We start from the raw sequence: 25,832 nt of genomic DNA on the forward strand, positions 1-25,832 counted from the left end.
CAGAGAGTGCATTGTACATACATTTAAACAGAACCAAGAACATCAGAAACCTGCATCAAAACAGAGACTTTGCTGCTGGGTAGTTGATTGCTCTGGTCTAGACCTCAAAGGAGTAACAGCCAGCGGGGGGCATGTGGGTCCACTCTATTGCGGGTCTTGCCACTTTGTTGGCTCTGTTAAATGATGTATCCGATCAGAAAATGCTCACTGCAGCAAGCTGAACGGCTCCTCACATGTTTCCTTTCTTTTACAAGCTTGATGAAACATTGCTGGCTCTGGAACGCTACATCTGACTGCCCACAGTGAAGAGTTTTTACAGTAGGGTGCCACCTCATGTTCTGTCTGCTGAGCAAGACAGGAGTCAAAATAGTGGGACTTGAAGGAAATGCTGAGAAAGAGAACTTTAGGTTACTTACATAACTCCAAACCAGCAAAAAAACAAAGCATTCTATTTGTTATTTGTAATGAGGAAGAGGTGAGCTTTTTAAAAAAAAAAAAGCATCCCTGCAGCATCATAAGGAGAGAGATTCTGCCCTCCTTGATGCTGATAGGCTCATTTTCCAGCCAATCCTTGCTGGGAGAGTGGAACCCAAGTTTCCTATGCTCATGCACCTGTTAGTAACGGGTGCGCACCAGTTATTTATTTATTTTTTTTTAACTTCAATTGTTTTTTTGTTTTTTTTTCACCAGTTACTAACAGCCATTAATACAAATAACAAATGGCTTTAGTTCCTCGCAAGAATCCAAATGCCAATTATAATTTGGACCCCTTTTTTGAAACAAACCACATGACTTTAAAACTCCTTTAAGATGATGTTCAGAGATGATGTAATTTTGACGGCAGGCAAGCAAAGTTGCAATCTCTTTGTAGACATGTCAAAAAGCAAAGTAAACTCATTAGCTCACGTAATGCCATTTCCAGGTAACTTGGGAACATTTCTCTGTGTGCAAATTACCTAGTAACAGGTGTGCACCCTATACTAACTGTTAGCACCTGTTAGTTAATTTTTTTTTTCTTCAAATTCTTTTTTCTGCTATGGCCCTTTAGGAGCTCCGTACATTTCAACATTTTTATGTGCCTTTTTTTTTCTTTTTAAGATATTGACTTGACCAAAGCACATCTTTGCATGAGCACTTGTGTGATTTTCACACAATTTTATCTCTATGAATAACCAGCCAATTCCTGGTTAGTGAATTTGCTACCATACACACAAATTTGCCTGCTGTGTGTTTTGTTCTTTCACTTGACACTATTTCATCCTGATCAATGCCTTTGTCAGAAGGAGCCAAAGCTTGAAAACTGTGGCCTGTTGCCATGGTTATCTCTATTTGAAACCAATGGGATTAACCCTCGAGGGGACAACTAGCGAGAAAGAAAGAGTGAGCAAGAGCAGTGCTACCAGGAAGAAAAAGCAAGCAATGTTTCTATGAGACACGCATTTATTGGCAGAACAGCATTAGGTCAAAAAGAAAGCACAGATGCAAAGAAAAAAAAGGAGAAACATATATATATTTTTAAAAGTAATTTAAATTTATCACCAATTTTAAGATTCATAGGCCTCATTTATTAAAGGTTTGCCTGCGTAAAAACGTCTCACTTAACATATGCACAGGCAATTGTGTATGTTTGATTTATTAAGTATGTTTGCCTTTTATGATCGTGCAATTTAAGCATTTCTTGCAGAACCCTCGAAAACTTGGGAGTAGATGCAAATCCTCCATGTGATTTATTAAATATGAAACAGGTGGCTGCTTTTGCGTCTATATTTAGAACATCTGAAAAGCAACTGGCACAACTATACACACAAATGGGTGTGGCCATTGTTGCAAGGAGGAAAGCTAGACACCACAACGAGCAACAAAGACAGCACATGGTTTCTGCTGTTTTGGAATGCCAGGGGCAAAGTTTTTGAGACATAATACCTATTTAGAGTTGGAATTTTGGAGCTTCTGAATGAGTTACAAGCTAATTTGGAACCACTCATGGTAATTTAATTTGTCAGTAATTAATTTTGTTTACTCCCCCCCCTTTTATTTTTTTTGCCATGTGTCATTTTTAACTTTGATGATACTATTGTGCAGGTTAGTCCGCTCCTTCCTATCTCAGGTGTGTGTCTCCTGTGCTGTGCAAATGTATATGCTAAATCCATCCATCCATCTTCTAAACCCTCTTTAGCCCCAGTTGGGGTCATGGGGATGATGGGGATGCAGGAGCCTATCCAGCTACTGTTGAACAAAGGCGGGGTAAACCCTGGATGGCTCACCAGTCCATTGCTGGGGCAACATGCCAAATCCTCATTTAAATAATGCGGTTTGAATCTTAATTGGGATGCGTTACCTTGAGTTAATTGAATAAACTTTGCAAACCAAAAGAAGCGGCCAGTGTTGTGATGTAAAGCGACCTTGAGCCTGAAGAGGAAACTAGGTGGGATGACAACAGTAAAGCGATTGTGATTGGCAAAGAAAGTGTATTGCTTCATGGTAGCCAATCAGAGCTAACATAGTTTACATACAACCCAGAGCTTTTGTGCCACATTGAGAAACATAAACCCTAGACAACATTGAAAAGGTGTTAAACTGGCCAAAATGGAAGCCTGATAAAAAGTAAAGAAAAACACACTTCATAATATTTAACTATTTATTTAGTTACTAAGATAATTCTTTAAGTACAGGATCTTTTTTGTTTGTTTATAACTATGCAATAAATATCAACGGTTAGGTACAAGTACTATTTTACTCATTTTAATTGACTTGTAAAAATGGATCAGAAAAGTCAATTTTTTCATAAGCCAAATCTTTTTTTAAAGTAAAAATGCTAATGGTAATTTTTCCTGTTTACTAATAACTTTTATGATAATGATGATAGCTACAATTTAGTAGCTATCTGAATTACCTTTTGAATTAGGTAGTGAGTAACTATAACTAATTACTTTTTAAAGTAATGTTCCATCGTTCCATTCATGTTGAATTTTAATGTACTAAGATATTTAATGTTTAGCTTTATGTTTTATATCTGATCATTAGGCAGATTGTTCTAAGCTATCTCTTATAAACACGGGGGGGGGGGGGGGGGGGGGCATTGTTTTGGGAAATCGTTTTTCAAACTACTAAACATAGAGTATTGTAGTAGGTTCAGGGGATGTCATCTGGACTTGGTTTTAGAGTTAGAAGACATTTCACCTCTTATCCAAGAGGCTTTGTCAATTCTGAATTAGCTGGTCGAAGAGCTGGTATATATGCGCTCATGGGGGAGGAGTCAGACTTGAAACTGGATGGTATTGTCAACTTAGCCTACATGGTTTCGGGTTGTTAAGAGTCCTTTGTCCTCAGCTGGGGGTTGGGGAGCCAGTGACTCCCTCCTCAAACTGGTCATCCCTTTCAGCTATTAACGACCCAGGTGGAACTGGTTTGGTCTGTTTAGGTTTCAAATCACTGCCGTAGATGGATGGAAGAATAAACCTGAGACCACCATTCTTATTAAGAGAAGGTTTATCCTTCTTGACAAAGATGGCTTCTTTCACTCCTCGCTCAAACCATCCTTTCTCTCTGGCTAGAATTCGGACTTCACTGTCCTCGAACGAGTGGTTTGTGGTCTTCAGGTGGAGATGCACTGCAGACTCAGGTCCACTTGGGTTGGCTCTGCGATGTTGGTAAAGCCACTTGTGTAGAGGTTGTTTGGTTTCTCCAATATACTGTTCCTTGCAGTTCTCTTTGCAGTGGATAGAGTACACAAAATTACTCACAACATTACGTTTGTAGCTGGGAATTTTGTCCTTTGGATGAACCAGTTTTTGTCTGAGAGTATTAACTGGTTTGAGATGAACTGGGATGTTATGTTGTTTGAAAATCCTTTTTAGTTTTTCAGACAGGCCTGAGATATACAGAATTGAAATACTGTTCCCTTCCGGCTGTTGTTCCTTCTTGTCTTGTTTTTCTGTATGTTGGGATCTGGTGAATGCCCACTTGGGATATCCACAGGTTCGGAGGACTTGGCGGATATGTTGCTCTTCTTTCTTCCTTCCGTCAGAGCTTGTGGGCACCTCCTGGGCTCTGTGTTGTAGTGTCCTGATAACACCTAGTTTGTGCTGTAAGGGGTGGTTTGAGTCAAATAAGAAGGACTGATCTGTGTGTGTAGGCTTCCTGTCCACTTCAACCTGGAGCTGTCTGTCCTCTCCAATGATCACAGCACAGTCTAGAAAGGCTAGGGTGTTGTCCTTTGTGTCTTCCCTGGTGAACTTGATATTCTTGTCGACTGCGTTGATATGATCTGTAAAAGTCTCCACTTCCTGGATTTTGATCTTGACCCAAGTGCCGTCCACTTATCTGAACCAGTGGCTTGGAATAGTACCTGGGAAAGAGTCCAGGGCTCTTCTCTCGACTTCTTCCATGCACAAATTGGCCACAATGGGCGAGATTGGAGAGCCCATAGCACAGCCGTGTCTCTGCCTGTAGAGGTTTCCCCTGAATTGGAAATCTGTGGAGTTGAGGAACACTTCCAGCAGTTTGCAGATGTGTTCTGGTGTCAGATTTGTTCTGTCTTGTAACTGAGAATCCTGCAGTAATCTCTTCCTCACTGAAATCACTGCCTCGGTGGTGGGAATGCAGGTGAAGAGGGAAGTTACAACATAAGACACCATCGTCTCGTCAGAATCCAGCTGAAGATGTTTGACTTTGTTTGCAAAATCTTGTGAATTCCTAGCATGATGCTCTGTGTTGCCAACTAGAGGGGCCAAAATAGTAGACAGGTGTTTAGCCATGTTGTGAGTTATTGAGTCAATGCTGCCGACAATGGGTCTCAGTGGTATTCCTTCCTTGTGAATTTTTGGGAGGCCATGACATCCCTTAAACCTACTACAATGGAACCAACCTGGATGAATGAGAGTCTTCATAGACATAAACATAGAGTAATATATTTACTATTGATTATTTTAAAATTGTCTACAAAAAGTTTAGTATACCGTTGCCCAACTGTATTATATGTCACACAGCTATGGATGGTTTATTAAAAACTGAAGAATATGTTTCTTTTGGACAAAATGTTATTCCAATCCTTTGTTTAGCTGATGTGGGACCCTATCATCTCTAGACAAAAGCAGAAAAAGACAGTCCAGACTGTTCGCAGTGTGTGCAAAATTTAGTCATACAGGGATAATGAATGGCTCTCTAAATATACCTCACCTCTCAAGACAACCTCTTTGCAAACAAAAATGAGAAGGAAAAGTGCAAAAATGACGCCAGAAATGCAAGTTCAGATATCTCTAAGCCATGTTTATGGATTGAGCTGCTGTTAGTTCCTTCCACAGACCACCACAAATATATCAGTAAACAAAGATGAGAAAAGGAAGGACAAAAGCGGAGGTTTTCTTAATATTTAGCATATATCTCAGAGACATTGAAAGGGTTTTCAGAAGCATTACAGACATTTTAGTGTTTGATTTATGTCAAGTGTTCAACTTTGACTGAGAGTTGTGACCCAAACTCGCTTTCTGCCATTGCTGTGATCACTCATCCACTTGTTTAGTGGACTCAAATGGAATTCCATTTCCCCAAATACTTTTTGACCCAAGATGTGATAAGCAGCATTTTTGTTTTACAACACACTACACTTCTGTTCTCTCTTTGAGCTAAAAATTTACAACTGATTAGTGACAAAAAAGGTAGAAATCTTCTAGAAGTAAAGCACTTGTGGCACAAAAGGAAAACAATAACAGTTACACAAATTCACAGAGTTGCCTCCAGAGAACCCTGGAGTTCTTTAGCATAAGGGCTTTGGTTTTCTACTCCCTCCCTTTTATACGATGGCCCAGAAGCGCCACAACACAACTCATTAACTTACCACACAACACATTAACTCACAACACAACAAATTAAATCACAACACAACACATTAACTCACAACACAACTCAATAACTTACCACACAACACATTAACTCACAACACAACTTATTAACTTACCACACAACACATTAACTCACAACACAACACATTAAATCACAACACAACTCATTAACTTACCACACAACACATTAACTCACAACACAACACATTAAATCACAACACAACACATTAACTCACAACACAACTCATTAACTTACCACACAACACATTAACTCACAACACATTAATTTACCACCACAAAATGAGTTATCGTGTTGTGTTGTGAGTTAATGTGTTGTGAGTTAATGTGTTGTGCTGTGAGTTATTGTGTTGTGAGTTAATGTGTTGTGTGGTAAGTTAATGTGTTGTGTTGTGAGTTAATGTGTCGTGTGGTAAGTTAATGTGTTGTGTTGTGAGTTAATGTGTTGAGAGGTAAGTTATTGTGTTGTGAGTTAATGTGTTGTGATGTAAGTTATTGTGTTGTGTTGTGAGTTAATGTGTTTTGTGGTAAGTTAATGTGTTGTGTTGTGACCATCTTTTAATGAAATCTAAAAAAACTGTAGCCTTCATGTGTGAACAATTTATTGGTTTTAAACATTCAGAAAGACTTTAGTTATAGGACACTTTGAGGTGTGATATCTTTTTGTCATGTCTTTTTTTGGTTTAGGCCACCGTCTTTTCCATACAATAGGGCACACCGTCAATGAATGGTCCACTTTCAAACTAATTTCATATACAAGGCACATCTAAGTGAGACAAGAGTCTGCGTTCTAAGTAACTTGTTTGTAACACGTTACACGTTAGAAGTGTAGCTGCATTAGCGTATTCACAATATTTTTAAATCCCAACCTTGTTTCCAACACATAAAAAAACCAGACTGACACCGCTAAAACAAACACGTGACTACGTTAACCCCCAACCTTGTTAGTAACACGTAAACAAAACAAAATCTGTTTCCACTAAACGTTAACTGCGTTAGCGTAATTACGAAAACACCCAAACTTATTTTAAACTTTTAAAAAAAAAATGACCGACATTTTAACAAAGCACCATGTTGCTCCTGAAAATGTTTCAATTTTAATAGACACAACCAGGAATAATCCATATTTAAAACACTCTGGATTATAAGACGCACTGTCATTTTTGAAACAATATTAAGGCTTTTAAGTGCGCTTTATAATTCAGAAAGTACATAATGCAAGAAAATATATTGAAATATGTTTCAAAACACAGATGATTTTGTTTATTTTCATCTTGATCTATACCCACAACGTTTTGCAAAGTGTCTTTCTATTTTGCCCTTCATTCATTCATCTTCTTCAGCCCCAAAAGGGTCACGGGGCTGCCGGAGCCTATCCTGGCCACTCCTGGGCGAGGGGAGAGGACATCCTGGACAAGTCACCAGTCTGTCGCAGGGCCACAATCACACACCCATGCACACGCACATTCACACCTAGGGACAATTTAGAGGAACCAATTAACCTTTGACCTTTGGATGGTGGGAGGAAGAAAACCCACGCATGCATGATCATGCAGACTCTACAAAGAAAGGTCCCCCATTGGTGTTCTGTTCTGTTCTCCCTTCTTGATGTGAGGCAAGAGCGCTAACCACTGGGCCACTTTATTTTTAAATGAAAATTAAGGTGTGTTTATGTCACTGTTGAGCTAACAAAAGAGTCCAGACGTGGTCTGCATTGAGGTCAGCTGAATTCTTATTGAACAAAGACTTGATTTGATTTTATCTTTTAAAAGGTGAAGACCAGCCTGAGTCAGCAGATCCTGCTGCACACTTTAAAGTGATCCTGCTGCACACTTTAACACACAAACCAATGTAAGGACACACATAGACTAGAAAAGACACACAGAAAAAAAAATATTTCAAATATATTAAGTGAGCTGTAACAAAGCTTTCCACTTTAGGCAATTGTCCAAGTTCATTCATGTTGTGATTACCGTTTAATAATCTTAAGATACCTTTTGTTCTTTTATACAACAGTTTATGAGGACACTTGGAGAAAAAAGCCGGTGTTCTTCTGAGGCAGAGGTTACAACACGTTGGCATGCATTGACTAATTGAGAAAACCTCAGGTCCAGGAAAACTGCAGCAAAACTACACATCTTCATAAAGCAAAACACCAAGACACTGGTACTTTGGGAAGAACTTATTGAACTCGTAAATCAAAAATGGTTTCAGGTGCTATAAGGTAACTTCAAACCCACAAGTGATCAGCCCCTTTTTTGTCACAAATAAGAAATGGCTTTACTAGCAGCACGATTGTCAGAAGACGCCACCAAAGACCCATCAAACAAAAGCTCAAAGACAATATCCCAAAGTAGCTGAAGATGAGAACAATGATTGAAAGTAAGCGAAAAAAGAAGGAAGATATTGAGGAGACAAGTTTAACTTTAAAGAAGAGACAACACCTCATTGGTTTTCAGTGGCCATGCAGACTCAGACATATTTAAAGGTTACAGCATTTGATTTGTGATACTCCCCTTTAAGGGCTTTTTCTCTGTCTAGAGGAGCGGTTTGGCTGCTGCTGTCTACAAAGTTTGATTGATGGCTGAATTATACCACTGGAGTGTGACTTGAGCCGACTTTGCTGCCGGTCCAATGATAAACAACAAACTCGCCAAGCCACTATTTACAATGAGAGATGTGAACATCCAACAGGCCATCAGAAAATAGACGCAACATGGTCACAATAAAATGAGAACATTTTAAGCAGGCTATAGCTCACTCATATGGTTCAGAATTACTTCAAATGCAGCAAAGGTCAAAATCTCCTTTATTTCTTTCATTTTATTTCCTTCCTGCACTTCCTTCCTCTCATTGATCACTGCATTTCTCTCTCCCAGAGGTCAGGTTGCCATATTCCCTTCATCTCTTTATTCCCTGGTGCAAAAGCTTGGGCTCCCACACTTTTCTTCCATCAATCTCTCCAGTGCACCAACCCACTCAAATGCTTATTCCATAGATGGAAAAAATGTGAAAATTGGCATTTCATACTGTTTTCCACATACTTACCCCCTTATAGAGCAGTTCATCAAACTGGGCAGCACTTAATTGCTCCTACTCAGTTCACAGCAGCATTTCTTCATTTTCTTTTTTTGTTTTATTCTATCCAGACAATCTTATAATTATTTTATGCCTTGACTCTATGACTGTGTCTAAATGCTTTTTTAAGGTTATTTTTGTAACCGTGGTACACGTAAGGGATAATGCCTGACAAGGTGTACATTATTAGAAATTAATCCATCATTGGGCGGTCCACCTCTCCATGTCATCCATTAATTTTTGATAATTGACACCTCGAAGGACATTATCCCTATCCATATCATGGTCACTTACGAAAGGAAGAAATATCAAATCAAATATTAGTACTTCAATCATGTTAGTATTTAGGTTTAAACCCATTTTTCAGTGTGATAACGGCTACCAAGCCTGCAACGACCCCACTCTGCCACAGAGGAGGAAAGTGGCCTATATACTAAATCTCTTGTTAAGGGATACAAACATCATTTTAGAGGGATAGTTCACCTCCTACAGCTTGTTTTTGTCTAAACCAGGGGTTCTTTAAGTGCTGCCCTGGGGCCAATGGCGGCCCAGGGGAAGATTTCTTTGTGGCCAGAGCAGGTTCCTTTGAGGAAAAATGTTCTGTTGTTGCGCAACATTTTTGCGCAAAGCATGAGAAGCGCTTTTGTATAAATAAAGTTTGATTTGATTTGATTTGGTTAGAAGAAAAGGCGCTTTCTAGCTAAGTGAACAAATGCTTACTGTCATACATCAAGAGCTGGATAAAGTCATATGCCTTCTTTGCAAGCAGGTAAATGCAATGCTTAAAGTATTCATTATAAATTTTCACTATGTTACAAATCATAAAAACTATGACAAATTTACCAGCGAGGAGCGCAACAATAAGGTCCAACAACTAAGGCTCTGTTGCACACCAGATGTTTATGAAAATGGCTAAATCCAGTGAAGCTGTGATAGAAGCTACCTACGTTGAGGATTTGAAAATGGCCCAGCAAAGCTAGCCCATAAGTGACGGAGAGTTTGTAAAAAGAATGTATGCTGAACGTAGCTGACATTGTTTGTCTACAGCAAAAGAAAGAGTTTGAAGAAATAAGTCTATCAAATGATACAATTACAAGACGAGAAGAATATCTAGGCAGGAACCTCTAACCGCAACTGGGAAAACATCTGGAGGGCCTGATTAATTGTAGAGATAACACTTGGTAATTAAAGTTATAAAAAACAACTTCTTCTGTTTAGCCATTTTTTTTCACCAAAATTGGCCCCCAGTCTAATGTCGAGTCCTTTATTTGGCCCTCCGCTACAAAAAATTTGAGAACCCCTGGTCTAGATGATGAAGCCAAAGTTTGTTTCAAAGAAGCAAAGTCCTTAAGCAGTTTCCTAGATCGCTTTTATTGCAAGAAATATCCACCATTGACTCTGATCATTAAACATGCACCAACAAGCAATCAATTTCTTTTATTAATTAATAATATTTAATTTGTAATAAATTAAAATGTGTAAATTTTAATATTTATTTGTAAAAATATTTACAGGCACATATTCCCTCTGTATTAAGCAATAAGGTAAGCAAGACAGTAAGATAGGCAACAAACTACGTACTTAAAATTAAAGGCAACATTGCTGTCGATCGTAGGATTTGATATAGATACTGGCATGTCCATCATCATCACCATAGATCCCTTAGGATGCCAGAGAGGCTTTGTCTTTTGATAAACTGCGGAATAACATATGCTAACCTAAGTTCAAAGTTTCTATTGCTTCGGTTACCGTCTGGCATTTGGGCCAGCGCAATAATATAGAACATTCAGGCTAAATGACTGAAACTTATTTTTTAGTTTTCCATTATCACTTTTTAATGAACACCCTGCGGCCAATCAGCATCGAGTATTGGACCATGACAGAAATTATGCTAATAAACAGTTCAATAAATCTCATCCTAAACATGTCTTTAACAAAAAAGTAGTTTCATATCATGTGTTTAAGACATTTCTTTGACTTATGAACCAAGCGGGTTAACAATACACTGTACTTCTTTCATTTAATTTGATTTATTAATGACATTGCAAATTAATGTACAAATAAAATAAGTGTCATGTTTTCATCTTTTGGTCTGCAAGTACAACATCTTGATTTCCTTTTCTATCTACCTCTACTTAACTCTGCTCAACACGTATGTTTCTTCCACTCCCTTCAATATCTAGATAGATATAGATTGATAGATCAAACGCATAAGCAGAAAGATATGAGTGGTTCTCTCATGAAGAAAAAAATATTTTTCCTTTTTCCTTGCTCCTTGAAGATGCCCTCAGTGGAGGAGAGAAATCCCCTGGTGACCCTCTTTTCCGTCCTCCCCACCTGCTGTTGAATACTCCTTTCAGGGGCATTGCAGCTGCTGTACCAGAAAGCCATCATGTCAACGTAACTACACAATATTCTTATTCGCTTTAGTTTTATGAGGAAATTGATACACTGATGGGAACACGTGTGGTATTTCAAGACAAATCCTCTGAGATGGATAAAACCTCCATACACCCAGTCAGTGGTTATGAGCTCCTGATTGGTTCACTAGTATTTATTTACTTTTCTTTTTTTGGCCATAGAGGGTCTTTCATTGTGGAAATGCCTCACTACAGCTGTGTACTCAGCAAATTTGATGATCTTATTTGCTCTGGGAAAGGCAGTAGTCATGAGTCATTTAAGTAAATAGCAAAGGGCTTCTCCTTAAGGAGCCCCTTTGCTCCATTTCAGGGATCACTATACCCTTGGACCAACACATGGTAACAGGTGTAAAGAAAAGTGTTTTTTTATATAAAACAAAAGAAGTTTGTCAAAGAGCCACAATGGGATAATAAACTTAAAGCTTGAGCAAACATCAACAAAGAAAATCCTGGCAGAAATGTTCATCTTATCAAGGTGGGAAAGGATGCTGTGCAACAAAGATGCAAGACAGTGATGCAAGTGATGCAAGACAGTATCAACAGTGATTTTACTAGCACACTGAGCAAATTGAAAGTCGTTTCTGGATGGGTGTCTGTCCCTTCAAGTCCCACACCCATCATCTTTTAATCTATTGTAAAAGTGTTCCCAGGGGTCTTTTAATTATGATTATGCCAAAAAAGCTATTGTTTTTTTCAGAACACACTGGAGTTCATTAGAAATTTGCCTCTGAGTTGTTGGTAGGACTGTTGGTCAGAAGTAAGCCCGCCGCCACTTCCCTTTTTCCATCTGTCCATTCTCTCTCCTGCGAGCTTACAGCCCCTCACAACCCCAACCTACATTACCGGTTCCACAAAAATAGAGAGCAATTTTGGAGCTATCCAGCCGTACAGTTCAGACGAGGAAAACAAAGACATACATGGATCTAGTCGTCTACAAGTGGATGCATCAGAAGCAGAAGAAGGAGCTAGCCTGCGCAGTGTATTTTTTACGCCACAAATAACCAATTTTTAAAGGAGCATTTTTTTCATCTGCTCCTGATTCACATGGATTTGAAGAAAGAAATACTCAAAAATGCAATTTTAAGCTTACTTTTTTGGATATGTCCTCCATCATCACAGAAAAGCCACAAGAACATGTTAAAAAATTCCAAAACAAGATTTTTATAGGAGTGGAGTGGGCAAGCTGAAGGGAATGCAGATTTATGTGGAAGGACACTGATTGGTGTCCTCCCCATAACTGATCCGAGCAGACAAAGTTTTGGCAAACCTTCTTTTTCTCTTTAAAGTTATAATCTGTGTTTAAAATCTGGTGCAAAACTGGCTTGTTCTGTTGAGAATTAAAGCATCGGCATCCTCCACCTGTGTCATTCATGGACAATCTGTTATCCCTTGGATGTCCCTAGACAAAAAAAAGGTTTTTAATATTTGTTTTATAAGCCTGCTCAATCGTAACAGTTCGAATCAGATCAGATTGTGCCAAACCTTGACCTTAATTCATGCTGGTAGATTTGAAGACAGACATTCCCAGTGCATATTGTAAAATGCCAGTAACAGTCAGTGTTCTCCATTATATTCACATGAATTGCAGTAGGATGCAGCTTCCTTGAACATCTTTGAATGTCTCAATTTAAACCCTTAAACTTGCAGCCCTGAAGTATAGAAATTGCAGCCCTAGGGCACACTGTCCTCTTCCTCTTTATGCACTTCATATTCATGTATGACTAATTTTCATTCGTGCAATATGCGCAAAATATAGGTGTGACAAGGCCTTAATTACCACCAACTCAAGCACATTTTTTTAATCAATGCGTCTGTATGTCCTTCCATCACTGAGCGCTTTTTCATCTACCTCTATCCTGCATCTTTCAACCTTCAGGGCTCACAATAGGGGATTCTATAAAGCTGTCTTTAAGTTCTTGTCTGTAGTTGTCTTGACTTTTTTGCTCTGATGTTTTGGACCTGTTCCTGTGCTCTCATGATCAGAGCCTTACACTGTACTTAAGGTCAGAATTTTCTTGCCACTGGCAGGAGCCTTCATCCTTCTTCTTACCACCCTGTGTCTTTCAGTGCCTGAAGCATTCTACCATCACTTATCAGAAAATGGACAGGGGTGCTGACTTTGACAGCTACTAATCCTCACCAGCATCACACTTTTTTTTCTTAACTTTTTCCTAGTCTTACAATACTAGAATAGCAGAAATTTTAATATAATTCCTGGGAAAATGATTAAACTATTGTTTTGACTAAATGCATCTATAATTTCTTGGGTTGTATACACGTGTGTTTGTAAAGCATCCCCATCCTGAAAGAGGAAAACATGCTGAATCCCTGGTTGGTCTTTAAAGCAGGATTTGTTAATGATAAAAGTATTGGAGCAGTACAAATCTCTGTGCATGTGTGCAAAAGAAAATTAAAAACTTTTTACTAAGTTTGTGTGGCTACTGTGTCTGTAGTGGCAAACATTACTGTCTCAAGCAAATGCCAGGGTTAGCAGTTTCTAAATAAGCAATGCATCTTCCAGTTTATTGAAATTCTTTAAAGATCACACAGAACAGATTTATATTCTCAATGGGGGACACTTACTTTCTAATGAAAGTATAAAACCGTTTATGCTTCCAATTAAAATGTAGCTTAGGTCCCTCTAGATCTGCCTCCTGTCTCTGTCTTAGAGCCACTGTCTCTAAACCATCAACATGGCTGCTCTCACTACAGTCGTCTACCCCTTTCCTATCATTTTTGCTCACCCTCTTTTGTCAAATATAACTTCTGAAACCTTCCTCCACTCATTCCAAGCTGCTTGCACATGCTCCTTCTCATTCTTCCACCCTCTCTGTTGCTCTCGTCTGTTGACACTTGGTACTTAACGTCCTCCACTTTCTTCACCTCTACTTTTTGTAACTTCACTGTTCCACTTGATTCCCTCTCGTTTACACACATCCACTGTATAACTGTGCCCGACCTTCTTTCCTGTTCTTTTATGGCAAACCTCCATCTCTTTAGATGCCCTTTCACCTGCTCACTACTCTCTCTGCAGAACACAATGTCATGTGAAAACACCATGATCCATAGAGATTCCTTACTAAACATAATCTTTCAATAAGTCCATCTCGTCAGGTTTTTTTTTTTTGGCTTATTTCCAAAACAATAGTTTACAGAATGGATGTGTACATTAAAAGTTTTAAGATTTAAAGACAGCTGTTTGTTACCTGCTAAACTTCTCTGTTTTGCACAGGTCAAATGCTGTCGAATCAATAAATGAGCTGCGGTTTTCAGTGTTGACTGTGTTATAAAGAATGCAGCAGAAGTAAAATCAGTTTACTTACCCAGGAAACAAATACAACTAGATAAAATATACAATATAAAGTTGTTGTTGTTGACCTTTCAGCATATCCCTTCATATGGGTCGCGCGCAATTGGTAAAGCAGAGATTCTTACACTGGACACTCTTCCTGACATCCCCCTGGATGTAACACTGGATTAAGCCAGTGTTACATCCACACTGGATTAAGCTCATTGTGCTAGCCACCATCAAAATATATACTAAAGTAAATAAGAAAATAAGTAAAGAAGGGAAAAAGCAATCATTCTTCAATTTTATGTTTCTGGATATGGACCTCTGTTGCTATATACATTTTACAGTGTTTTGGTCATTTTTGTTTCCATCCTGGCCTCTTCTTTGAATCTTGAATCTTCTGATTTTCTTCTGTTTTATACTGATTTTTTTGCATTTGAAATTGTAAAACAGACAAAATATCCAAGTGGGAAAAAAATTTCTCAGAAAATTAAATAGAATAAATTATTATTTGTCTGTCAGCCTCTCTGGGTTTCTACTGTTTCACTTTTAGCTCATTACCTACTTTTTTGCTTTTAAGCTTGTATGCCAGGGTCTATTTTTAGCACTATCAATTATGGACAAGGGTTTTAAGAAATATGCAACCTGTCTGCAAAATGTTTTCCATAACAGCAAACACATACTTGTATAACACAAATAAAAAGTTAAGATTATTTATTCATTTATTCATTCATAGCCAGAGATTTGCATAATTTGAGGAGTTCAAACAAGTTCCAGTCAGTTCATATGCTTCTTACAATAATTCTGCCTGTCTGGTTATCAGCATGCAAGAACAAGTATGCAAAGACTCAAAGACTGGCCAAAAAGTGAGTGAAAGCTGTCAACAAAGGTGCTCGAGTGTCAGGCATTTCACCATGACCTTTGTCTGAAAGGACCATTGACTGTTTATGGCATCACCCAAAGAAACTGCTTTACTTCCGGCTCCAACGAAATTAGGTCAGTTCATTTGCCAGCCCTTAAAGCTGTCCATGCCATGGCCCCATGTCAGAGCCAGACAAAGGAAGAATTTTGTGTTGGCATATAATCATTTTAAACATTCAATGTGGGACCAGAAAGTACCACATGGATTTATTGAGGCATCTGATTGTCCACTTTATAACATGAATAGATTTTACTACAAAATATAATATTTTGAAAAGAAAACATTAGGATCACCAAGAACATGTTAAAAACAGGAAGTAGGGCAAAAATTGTTATTCTGACAAATATAATGATAGAGTAATAGCTGTTTATTTCTCAATAGAAATCTATGGAATTTTGGCTTCTTGGAGCCCAACCACTTCCTGTTTGGAACAAGAGGGGGGGGGGGGGGGGGGGGGGTCAATCAGTCCAGTTTTCAAATACAGTAAATTAAAATAACTTTGTGAAAACCTACCTGTATGTTGATAACCCCACCCTTTACATTTGTGCATAGAGGCCAGTGAACAATTGACCAAATCAAGAAGGGTATAAATCAGAGGGCAAATCAAAAATTAGCCGGCGTGAAAGCAACAGAGGCAAATGTTTTCGATCTTCTGTACTGAATATCTTTCAAGAGTGGCCAGTCTCTAATTGACACCTTTCTTTTATAGACGCCAGGTCTAGCAGGTTCTCGTTACTTTAGAATTCAGCCTCTACTAATTTTTTGGAATAAATGCCCGGCTACTATTGGAAGATATATGGTAACTAAGCAGATTGAGAAAAAATTCACAAAAACGTATGTTATTGCAAAGCTAAGTGCCAAGATCGTGTTTGGCGGTGTTGCTTCCCGAGGATCTGTTGTCAGACCATGTAAAAAGTGCATAAAATAATAAAACTTAAATACGTGAGTCTGTCCTTCTTCAGAGTCACTGTTGCACTGCATCTCCCATGATGCATCGGGTTAAAGTGACTGCATTTCTTACTTAGCTGCTGTTAACTGTTATGGAGCACAACAAACACAAACATGGAACAAACAAATTCAATTTCAGACTTTAAGCAAGTCTGAGCAACTCAATTTTGAATAAAGGTTTAAATAAGGTTTGCCGAAAGGTTTAAATAAAAGAAACAGGACTACGTGACCAACAGACACATTTAAAATAAATTGAAAAGAATTTATTCAATCAAAAAAACGTTTCTTTTTGTTAAAGTTAAATCTTTTTATCTAGACAAAAGAACAAACTTGTATAAACATGAATATAATGTTGGTCTTTTTGTGTAAAATGTATCAAGCATGTTGTCAATAAATGATTGTTCAAAAATTGCAGTTGCTGTGGTATAAACAAAAAAAAAACATTTCAATACATTAATTAACTATTTAGAAAAAAATATGTTATTGCTTATATTTGTTCAGTTTATTTTATTTTGTGTGAGGTCACATGAAATTGCATTGTAATAAACTGGAGGGAAAACAACTAAATGGGAAAACGTTCAACTAACCTAGTTGAAAATTATTATTGACAACAATAATAAGTTTTAGTAAAAACAGCTGGAACTTCAAGCTGTTTGTGCCTCATTTATAACAATAAAATACATAATAGATTGTGGAGAGACTGTTCATCAATACTGACTACAGAGGTTCCCCTTTTTTTACATTTTTGGTTGTTGGTGTGCCTTGGGATTTTTGTCAAGAAAAAGTGTACCTCAGCTTAAAAAAGGTTGAAAAACACTGCTTTAACCTTTTAACTCCAGTCACCAGTGCCATTTAAATATTACACACTCTTCGACATACCGTAGGACTTTGACCATTCACATGATAAATGTGAATCAGCTGATTCTGATGCAAAGAAAAGCTGCTTTTCATATCGCCTACACATCACTAAGATAAAGTGTTGCACAATGGCGCAATGGCGCTTTTCTCCGTGACAGATTCACTTGATTTACGTTGATTGCATTAGACCTTCCCCACTGTCGAGTGTCGCATATTAGCGCAAAGCTACTCTGCTGGAATAGTGGAAAGAATGTCAACACTGGAGCTAAAGGTCAGCTGTCAATAGGTTAATTCATTTTTTTGTACCTTATATTTATCTCAGGAGCAATCTCCAAAAGTGAAAATAAAAACAAAGATGTGACAAATTCTCAGATGAAGACAATGGGATTCATTATCATTGTGCATTCCTCTCAGTCTTTCCCACTTCAGCCCATAAAGATCCCTCACATCCTTTCTCTACCCATCATGGAGGCCTCAGGTGGGGCAATCATTTAAATTAAGAGGAAACAAGGGAGGGGGGACCAAAAGAGAAGAGCAGGCAGGTGCGGACACAAGCAGAAGGTACCAAGGACAAAATGAAGGGGAGAAAAAGAAAGGGAGAGAGGTGTGAAATGTCAGTGCCAGTGGTACCGTCTCACTAATTAACATAGTGACCTTGGCCCTGTGGAGCTGATGTTTGCGCACGCATGCAAACCCAGAGCACAGAGTTGGACTGCAGGAAAGAAAAAGGGGAAAAATGACAGCCTGATTTGAATTTCAGTCCAATATTTTTAGATTACTGAATATTTTCACCCATTGTTGCTCACCTTTGTCTCACACATATCCAGAAACGTCCTGCATTCAAGTAAAGAGGCGTTTATAACAAGGAAACAAAATAAAAGACACACTTTTTTCCCACATATTCTCATCAGCGAAGAGATTAAACTTTGTCATTCACAGTTGCATGAGGAGCCACAACAGTCTGCTTTGTTCGAGGCACTAGAAAGAGTATGGATCAACTTTTAAATGTCAACTTAAAAAAAGAGATAGAATGGGAGGGAAGCAAGCAAAATGAAAAAGTTACTGTGAACTGGCAGGAGTCTGGGAGGGCGGCTGTCGCAGTAATCATCTCTCAGGTCAACAGTAATTACCAAGAAGACAGAGGAAGTAAGTGTAGGACACAAACACAAGCTCTGAGCACACAGCATTCTTATTTTCTCATTGGTCTCGCTGTATTTTTTTCTCTTGCCTCATTTATTTCCCCTTTCAAATATGCACCTGCCACAGAGGCGATGTCAGCTTAAGCTGAAGGGTTTGAGACACAACACAACTTACAGCAGCTTGTTCATGCTTCGGCTTCACTCTAATTAATTCATTGAAACTGTCGGGAAGTTGCACTAATTGTGGTTAACTCTGAGGTTAACAGATACATTTTCAGTGTGCTTGTGGTAAACAACCCTTCATTTAGCATCCCAAGATACGTCCATTGCACTATAAGGCACACTTGAAAGCCTAAATTAATAAAAAAATAAGAGGATCTATAGCCATATATAAGGTGCGCCTTATATATGGATTAATTCTGCTTGTGTTTACTGATGTTGAAAAAATTTTGAAAGCAGTGGTGACAGGCTATTTTTTTAGGTGTTACTAACAAGGTTGGGTGTTACTGTAATTATGGCAGTGGTGGGCCGTCAGGGCCTTCAAGGACTTCTCTGAAGGCCTAAAAAAATATCTGAATCATGTATAAATTATATTTTGTTCATGCATACTTATTTAATCATTCCAAATGGTCTGTCCATTTCTTTTTATTGTGTTTATGATGGTTATGCTGCTTCCAGACAGACGTATTTTCACATTGGAGCATTTAACCACTCACATTTCATCTGTCCTTTGTTGCCAGGCAGGGTCAGAGCTAAAGAGGCCTACAATATCAGTTCTGGAGGCCTGTAATGGAAAATCATTGTCGGTCATTCATTTCTTTCAACCAATCAGATTTTGAGTTGGTGTCAGCAGGGCCTTCTAGCAGGCTTAGGCAACGTCCCAGTATTCAGACCTTCTGATTGGACAGAAGTTTCAGGAATACAGGACAACATTTCTCTTAATAAGAATGGTGCTCTTAGGTTTAGTCTCCCATCCATTTTTACAGCAGTGTTCTATAACCCAAACAAACTTAACCAGTTTCATCTACCTCATTAACAGCTGAAAGAGATGACCAGGTTAGGGAGGGTAGCCACTGTCTCCCTAAAGCCAGCTGAGGACAAAGGACTCCAAACGACCCAAAACCATTTAATCTAAGCAAACAATGCTTTCCAGTTTCAGGGTTGTCTCCTCCCCCATGAGCACATATAAACCAGCTCTTTTACCAGCTATTTCAGAATTGATAAAGGCCTTTTGGATAAGAGGTGAAACATTTTCAACTTTAAAAACCAAGTCCAGATGACAATTTTTAAACCTACTACTTGCTGGCTGTAGTTGCAAAATGAGATTTGTTTCATGTTTTGTTTGTTCAGTTTATTTAGAGGCATTTATTCTGGCTACAGGAATTTTCAATATGCAATGCAAAGCTCGTATCTGCATTGTAAAATCATTAATGAGGGTTTGAATGATTCAGACGTAGCACTACTGAAGGACCAGGTGTGCAGTGAACGGCCCACCACTGAATTACGGCAATGTGGCAAACATGTAGCAGACAGACTTTCTTTTACATGTTACTAACAAGATTGGGTGTTAGCGTATTCACAGTCTTTTTTTGCTTTAGAGGTATCAGCCTGTTTTTATGTGTTGCAAACAAGATTGAGTGAAACAGGTATTGTGAATACGCTAACGTGGCAAACGGGTAGAATGCTACAAACAAGTTCTAGAGTTACTGTGAACGTAGATAATGAAGTCTGACATGCAGAACCTATTTGCGACTCTGGTTTCGCTTAATGCGCCTCATAGTTTGGCCCGCCGTATATCTAACATAATTTTTACACCATTTATCGCAGGTCCACCTTAAAATCCGGTGTGCCTTATCGTTAGAAAAATACAATATTTGAATTCCTGTGATGATTCGGCCACAGTATTGTGGCAATATGTCATTTACTTTTCAAAAGAAAATCAAAATAAACATCCTTTAAAAAACTTAACTCTAGAGGAGATTTACCATCTGTAAATTCAGAAGCATTGCTAGTATTAATATAATATAATAGCAATTAATATGTTCTATATTTAACGTTTTATTAGTATTTCTTGCAGAATTCTCAAAATAACAATCCTTCTAGTCAACAAAATACTAGCTGTGAAAATAAAAAAAGCTGTAAAACAACTTGAAAATGGTCAAAGAGGAGAATTTAAGAACTCAGTGGAAAGTGGCCCAGATTTAGGCACCCTAATAAGCGGTAAAATAATATTCTATTAACATCTTTACTTTTGTTTGCCCTTTCTGCTCCTCATGCATCTACAAATGAAGAAAAGTTAACAGAGTGTATTTCTATGCATGGACGTTTTTTTTATGTTTTTCTTATTAAAATGAGAAATGTATTCAATCCAGTTTTTTTTCTACATGCACAAAAATATAATTTCTACTTGAAATATGATCAAGGTTCACATCCTAGTAAGAAATACAAAATGATTTCATTCAGAAATGACATCTTGCCCCTTATTCCACCTCCCTGAAAAATACAATCTGGGAGAAGTCAAGAGTTCTTCTTTCTGTAATAACAGTTAAACACATCAACACTGCTGCTCCTAATGACCCTCCCCAAGCAGTCAGATATAAAACAGGAAATGGAAGACTAATGAAAATAAGTTTAATAGAAGAGCAGAACAAAGGTGGCCAGAGGTTCGCTAATGTTTAATTCAAAGGAATGTTACTGATGCTGGAAGACACAACTAGTTCAAGTACCGTATCCTCAGTTTGTGTAAAAGAAAATAAAAGTTTGCAAATTAAGGTTAAGCATTTCAAAAGCTACATTTTCCACAGAGGAAGAATAACCAACATTTGAATATTCTGTATTTAGCAGGAAATTATTACTGCAGAGATAATAGTCTACAGCCAACAAACACATGCATACTGATTTTAGCTATAAAGATGAACTCAGTTTTCTGAGACACATTTTCTCAGATTTCGTATGTTAACATCATTAAAAGTAATGTATGGGAAATAATCATTTTTTTCTTTTAGAGCAAGTAAAATATGGAATGCTGTATGATTATATAAAAAAAGCTATCTAGGTATAAGTTTGTATACAAAACACAAGGTTATGTAATCACATCCAACATCCTTCAAAACAAATCTTGGTATTGATTAGGAAGGATCAATTGTTGTCTCTTCCTGTTTTTGATAAATGAGATTTGTAACATTTGATTAGTCAATAATTGTATCCAAAATGTGAGAACTGAACATGTAAAAAGGAATATCTCAGCTTCATTTGCATTATAAAATAAAAAGGCCTATGTTGGATATCAGAGCTTCAACAATTTGGGTTTGTATTTTAAAAGACCTACCATTAGGCAAAGATTGAATTTCCTTTGGCAACAATTTAATTCGAAATTAATGATTTGTTGGAGAAAGGGTTAGGAGGCATCAGCGTTGATGCACTTTGAGATCTGCTGAAAAATAAAGTTTGACTGCAGTGTGAAAGTCTAGGATGACACTAAAAACGTGCAAAAATCCCATTTTAAATGCACGTGGGAGATTTTCTTTAAAGATGTGTAACATAATTATCAATACTAACAAAAAAACCTTTCTCTTTGGCATCTAACACTGTCTGCCATCTACAGACTTTGCAGGACCACCAGTCATTCACCAATAACAAGCATATCAGAAAAGACAGATTGGGTTTAACTTACTTTTGCCATCTGTGCTTGGACTCCATTGGCTTTGAGTGATGCTACTGCTTTTTGGGCTGCTGCAGGGCTGTCAAAATCCACAAAACCATAACCTGGACACACAAAAAACACACAAGAAATGTAAAACATGAATATTTAGTTTTAATTTTATTTTGAAGTAAAGCTGCTCTTAAATGCATTCAATTTTTGGACTATCCACACACCTCTGTCTGTTTTACATCTACAAAATGTCTTCGATTCTTAGGGTGGCTGGTTGAAAACATGCTCCCTTCTTCATACCTTTTGTTTTTACGCATTTATTCTTCAGCTGCAATGTCATTGAAACATTTACATTAAAATTCCCAATGCTGCAGTAGCAAGAGAAGAATTCAAAGAATTCTGAGCCCCACTTAGTTTGATATCACAGCGATAAAAAGTGCATCGCTGTTTGAGAACGTAAGCATCTATGAGACTGCAGAGGCTCTGGATGTGGGTTGGGCACTGCAGGAAGAACAGAAGGACAAAAGGTCTCAGCATAAACATATTAATTCTGTCTTTCTGAAAAGCTGCATGTCGTGCTGTATAAGATAACTGGTGAAGTTGAAACAAGATGATTTAAAGGCAAAAAACTGTCAGAATTGAGTGTGACTCCCAAATTAAACTCAAGTGTATCACAGCATATAAGCAAAAACATTTTAGGAATGCTGTTTCCACGAGAAAAGATAGGAGAGGGACACAATTCAAGAGGCCTTTGGTAACAATTAGGAAGAACATCAGTTCTGAATAGACCCAGTTGAGGTTTTGTATTTCCTGTAATTGTAATTTGAGGTGCCTTGAACATTGAAAGCACACCAGGTGTACTTGTCTGATTACATGAGTTTACAATAAACAAAGTAGAGGCTTGGGATTTAATTTGCAGTGGAGGCATTTCTACAAGCTGCCTCTATTACAGTCTCACACAGATGTAATGCTTCTTCTGTATTAAAGTTCCAGGAAATTGAATCCACATCTCTGGAGTCTTGTTTAAGATCTCTAAATAAAGTATTGAGTGAATGTAGTGAGTCTTTTTTTTCCTCACACATTTAGGCTGGCCGAAAAACACCCCAGAATATTCTCTGTATTCTGCATTTCAACAGCACAACACCAATGTGCAGACACCAGTCACATTATTGTTAAGGATATAAATGGTAGGAATGTTTCCCTCTGAGTTTTAATTTTAGTTTAGGGACAGAAACATTACTTTTGAGTATGTTCATTTGTGTTTTTTTTCAGAAAATGACTTTGAACTGGACTCATGTTCCAAATAGTATCCGCTTGTTCCATAGAGCCAAAATCCCATGGACTTCTATTGTGAAATAAACGCCTATTATTCGGTCATTAAATTACAATACAAAATCATGTAGCCTTGGACATATGAGGTGTATATTTGTATAAACCCCGTCTGTATTTGAGGCTAGAATTTATGGACCGGACATAAAAGAAAAGGAGAGTCAGGTAGGTGAGATGGGTACAGGAGAGGAAAATGAGGTAAAGTGATTGGGTCAAGATAACTGAAACACAGAGGAAATAGGAGAATTATAAACAGAAAAGGCAAAAAGTCGCTTCTGGGTTATCATTGCCACTTTCACATATTTGTCCACAACTGGCAGCAGAAACCAAACTCATGTAGACCCACAAATACTTAATAAACATACAGATCAACTCACATGTATGTACATGTGTACATATTGTGCATGAATGAGCAGGAACCTGTGCTAAGGTGATTGTGTCTTTGGACAATGATTTAACAGAATATAGACAATTAAAACAAAGTGAGGCCGCTGCCCTGAAGCTCCCCTCATCTAAAATGTCAACCAGACATCAGCCACCCAGACCAGGTCTTGAGTAGGGATGGGTATCGTTAAGGTTTTAACGGTAACTACTACTCTTATTGATAGTGCTTATCGATTCGGTATTTTAACGATACCCTTATCGATACCATTTGAGGACGAAAAATAAAGAAATAAATAACAAATGAAGAACATGAAGTGTTTTATTTCCTCATTATGCAACAATATTGCTTTTTTAACAAAACATTTTACTTTATACAATTTTCGAACTTGAAAAGTAAAATGCATGAAAAAAGAAGTTATTTAAAGAAAAAATAAACAGCAATTTTTTGACATATTGCTGTCATGATGTAAATGTAAAACAAATTAAATAAACTGTTCACTCTGAAAAAAAATACAGTTGCATAGGGCAACATAGTGAAGTATTCAGGTAGATTACAGAAAGCTGCACGTTCCTCTTTTTTTTTATTTTTTTATTTTTTTTAAAGTTCTGCATATGGTGCGTGATATGAACCATAATAAACACATTCATTTTTGCCAATAATTAACTTTTTCTGCAAGTCCTGTGTTCAAACTTCAAGGGGCTTCTGGTGGAATTTCCATTGGATTCGTTTCCATACAAGCTGCGTGCATTTTTGAGTGTGTGACGCGCCCTCCCGCCGGAGGATTTTGTGATGGGGGGTCGCAAGAGTTCTGACACCACGACTCTTGCTGTTTCATCACCGCGGTGATCAAAATCCCAGACCGTCAAAGCGGTTTAATAAAGAATCAATCACCGTACTTCTGGAGGAAAACTTTTATTACTGTTCTCCTTCACCCCAAAACAACAAGAATTAACGCGCGCGCCCCCAACACACTTGTGCGGGCACTCACTCACTCTTGGGCGGCACGCGCCCCTTTCTTTTACACAGGGAGCGCGCTGTCACACATACACACTCATTCTACAACACCTATTTAGTTAGTTCATTAGTCAGATAGTTAGTAGTTAGTTGTTAATGTTGTTTGTTAATAAAGAATCCTGGGGGGGGGGTTGCAGGCTGCGATTAACCCCGACACCTGCTGCTTCATCACCACCGTGACCAAAAACCCCACACCGTACCAGCTCTAGTTTATATCTTGTAGGACACAAAAAAACTGCGACTTCTCCAGTACCAATAGCAGAACTGTTGAGGTCAGATCTTATGGATACTGAGGTCTTGAAGAATGTTGCCCCAGGGCTCGGTCAATACTGGGGCTCGGTACCCATCCCTAGGCTTGAGGGACCAGACCACGGCATGTGCCAAAAAAACAGGTGGGTAAAGGAGAAAAGAGAGTGCAGGCCCCAGCTGAGCCAGAGACTAGCACTGCCCTGTTTTCCCTGGCATAAGATAGTACCCTCCCACCAAAGATCCCACCGTCCTTAAACGAGGGGCCTACCCCAACCCCAAAGATGAACCAGGCTCGCCCAAGAGGTAACCACACAACATTCCAGGCAGAACACGCCTGCCTTGAGTTTGTGTGTGTATCGGGGGTTTATAGAGTGTTGGAGTCAAGAGTGTATGTGTTAAGAGGTATCATTGAAATTTGTGGTTGGGGCTCTTGCATTGGTGTCCAAGAACTAATATAAACTAATAGACAACTGAAACATGGAGGGCGAGGGTGTTCTTTACAGAAAACAAAGTGGGAGGAAGCGCTGTCAAGAAGCTCAACCCCCAAAGTGCAGCACAAACCGATCCCCCAGATACCCTCATAGCATATCAATTCAGAAAGGAGGGTAGTTGGGGGTCAGGTTCCACACTGATTCCACATTCTATTTACCCCCCGTCCGCACACACGTAAACACAACTATGGGGCTCT

At 38.3% G+C, this 25,832-nt stretch overlaps 1 protein-coding gene across 5 annotated transcripts in view; it reads right to left on the reverse strand.

Moving 5' to 3' along the window:
• The window catches only part of LOC101166080 (RNA-binding motif, single-stranded-interacting protein 3), a 160,302-nt gene that overhangs the window by 44,962 nt on the left and 89,508 nt on the right, over positions 1-25,832 (reverse strand). For all 5 annotated transcript variants that reach the window (XM_023963990.2, XM_023963991.2, XM_011485042.4 and 2 more), the window contains exon 4: positions 22,189-22,280. In XM_023963990.2, the coding sequence (XP_023819758.1) occupies positions 22,189-22,280 (92 nt within the window). The remainder of the gene's footprint in view (positions 1-22,188; positions 22,281-25,832) is intronic.

Source organism: Oryzias latipes, chromosome 16, assembly GCF_053564925.1.
Source record: "Oryzias latipes strain Hd-rR chromosome 16, Olatipes_Hd-rR_3.1".
NCBI lineage: Eukaryota > Metazoa > Chordata > Actinopteri > Beloniformes > Adrianichthyidae > Oryzias > Oryzias latipes.